At 39.9% G+C, this 2,829-nt stretch overlaps 1 protein-coding gene across 1 annotated transcript in view; it reads left to right on the forward strand.

The window, feature by feature from the left end:
- Positions 1-695: 695 nt before the first annotated feature.
- The window catches only part of LOC104467144 (glutamate receptor ionotropic, delta-1-like), a gene marked incomplete at its 3' end in the record, with an annotated part of 11,928 nt that continues 9,794 nt past the window's right edge, over positions 696-2,829 (forward strand). Inside the window, exon 1 of the mRNA XM_010080794.1 lies at positions 696-818. Within this exon, the coding sequence (XP_010079096.1) occupies positions 696-818 (123 nt within the window). The remainder of the gene's footprint in view (positions 819-2,829) is intronic.

The raw sequence follows: 2,829 nt of genomic DNA on the forward strand, positions 1-2,829 counted from the left end.
GAACTTCTGGCAGGAGATAACCATCACAAGGTGTACTTCTGTTATGATTTCAGGATCAGCTAAGCCTGTGATTTTCGAACTATTTATATTGGGGTGAAAAAAAAGGAGGTTTTGTTTTTGCAGGGTTTTTTAAATGCAAAATACATAAAGCATGCAGTTGATTTCAGCATCCAGTAGATGCAGGCTCTGTCCCAGGATAGATTAGGAGGTGGGACATGGGAAGGTCTGCAGAGAAGCTTTAGAAATTGTGAAGCCTGGAATGAAGAGCAGACTGTCCTTGAGATCTCCTTACATCTCATTCTATATCATTGAGACCATCTTGCTGCTTTTCTATGAGGAACTACCTCCAAAGTAGGTTAATATTGCCAAGATACTTGGTGTTGTGTTAAATTGCTTACTTTTGTTTCAGATGATGCATTAAAAAAATACTGTTGTTGTTTCAAACAAAAAATAAAAATGTTTGGTCTAGACTAAGAATGTGCATCTGTAACTGTTTTCATCCGTTGTCTGTTTAAAGGCATTTATCAAATAATATATATAATATATAAAACATATAGTATATACAGTACATAAAATATATAGTGTATATATATAAGATATCTGCACAAATATATATTTTTAAAAGACTGTGTCTCCATTCACAGGAAATCACTGATAATGAAATATTAGAGTTGGTACATAGTGCCCTGGGGAGGATGACAGTTATCCGGCAGATTTTCCCCCTCTCAAGGGACAACAATCAGAGATGCATGAGGAACAATCACCGAATATCGTCACTGCTGTGCGATCCACAAGAAGGCTATCTTCAGATGCTGCAGGTCAGTAGCTGTGCCCAGCAGAAAAGTCCATCTTAGGAATTTGATATGAGACAGTTTTCTGTGACTGTATTACTTCAGAGTAAAAATGAGTACCGACAAATCTGAGCATGTAACCTTTGATCAACTTTTCCTGACTTAATTATTTATTTAATTTCCCAGGACTGAGTGCTTACAATGTGATGTTATGCTCATGAAGTACTAGCAAGTGGTTGCACTAAGTCAGAGCTGATTTGGGATATTTATTTCTCTCAAGAATTTTATTCTATTTGAAAAAATAAAAATTTGTGCCCTTATAGTCCTGTTGTGTTACTGCTTATTTTTATGCCCATTCGATATCTGTTGTGAAAGAGTTAATCTGGGAGGATTACAGAACTCTGGTAGGTATTGGGCTGTGGAGCATATAATATTTAGTGAAATGGACTGAATCTAGCTGATGTATTCAATCTGTCCTGTTTCAATAGTCTCAGAAGTCTTTAGCAGCTGATAATTGTCTGTGTGTATCAAATACGCACTACTAGTTCAAGTTCCAGATTTTGGTAACAGATTTGACTCTAGTGTAAGCAATAGCTCAAGATTTCTTGGCAATTTATTACAGATATCAGGATTTTTTTTGTGCAGTAATGTAAGTATATTTTTAGGTGCTATTTCCAAGGGTAGCGTAGTAATTTAGAAACACAGGTCTTGGACTTTCAATGGGAGTCCATGTGTTTCTGGTTTACTTTAGACACTATTAAGAATCTTATTGATAGCACTGTTGAAGCTATTGGATAAAACTGAAAACTTCAGTGAGACTGAGCATTTAAGCTTGATTAGAACCTTTTTATTGCAAATTTAGTCTGGATTTAGATGGACTGAGTGAGGACACAGTGGTTGAGCCTGTGACTTGGCAAGTATGGGTATTGTGTTAGTGTAAATCTAGAAAGGGCTTTTTTAGGCTGTGGGGATGGGCTGCTGCAGCCCAGTCAGGACAGTAGTGTGGGATGAGAGGTCATAGAATCATAGAATGGTTTGGGTTGGAAGAGACCTTAAAGATCATTGAGTTCAAATCCCCTCTGCCATGGGCAGGGACACCTCCCACTAGACCAGGTTGATCAAAGCCAATCCAGCCTGGCCTTGAACACCTCCAGGGACGGGGCATCCACAACTTCCCTGGGCAACCTGTGCCAGTGCCTTACCACCCTCACAGGAAAATATTTCTTCCTAATATCTAGTCTAGATCTCTCCTCTTTCAGCATAAAACTATTACCCCCCCCATCCTGTCACTGCACTCACTGATAGAGTCCCTCCCCGTCTCTCTTGTAGCCCCCTTTAGGTACTGGAAGGCTTCTGTAAGGTGTCTGGGTCCTTACCAGAGGGTAACTCATTCTGTCTTGGAAGGGCTTCTGCAAAGCAAGGAGTGAGGCTTATGGGAAACCAGGAGAGGTAGGGAGATTCTCAGGAAGAAAAGTTGGTAGGTCAGATTTTCCAAGGAACATGTTTGTTTTACTTGTTTGTGCCCTACTAAAATACTGTAGTGGCAGAGACTGAAATCCTTTGAGGGGGGGTATTGACGTTTCCTCCTCAAAGAGAACGTCTCAGGTTTTGTCATAGTGGTGGCAAAGTCTGGGAAATGCACTGTAGTTCTAAGCACTGACCTGTTCTTTCTGCACTGAGGAAAGTCTATGCCTAGCTTGGCTTAGACGGAAAAGACACTTTTGATCTTTGTTAGTAACTCTGAGGTACGCTGTAATGAGAACAAAGGCCACTCATTTCAGGGGATCAAAGCAATTTCCAGTATATTGAAAAAAATATCTATCCTGCACCAACAAATCACTTATTGGGGAACAATCTTACATTACAACATTGCTGTCTATGCTGATTTATGCATAATCTAGTTCAGAGACTCATCTGAAGGGCTCTGACAGACCTCTCTGAGCAAGTTCTTATTTGCTGAAACAGTAACAGGTTTGCTAGCATGAGCAGCCTCGGGCTCTATTACCAAATTTCACTGTTAAGGACCCTTTAGGAGCCT

This window comes from Pterocles gutturalis, unplaced genomic scaffold, assembly GCF_000699245.1.
Source record: "Pterocles gutturalis isolate BGI_N339 unplaced genomic scaffold, ASM69924v1 scaffold34109, whole genome shotgun sequence".
Taxonomy (NCBI): Eukaryota; Metazoa; Chordata; class Aves; order Pterocliformes; family Pteroclidae; genus Pterocles; species Pterocles gutturalis.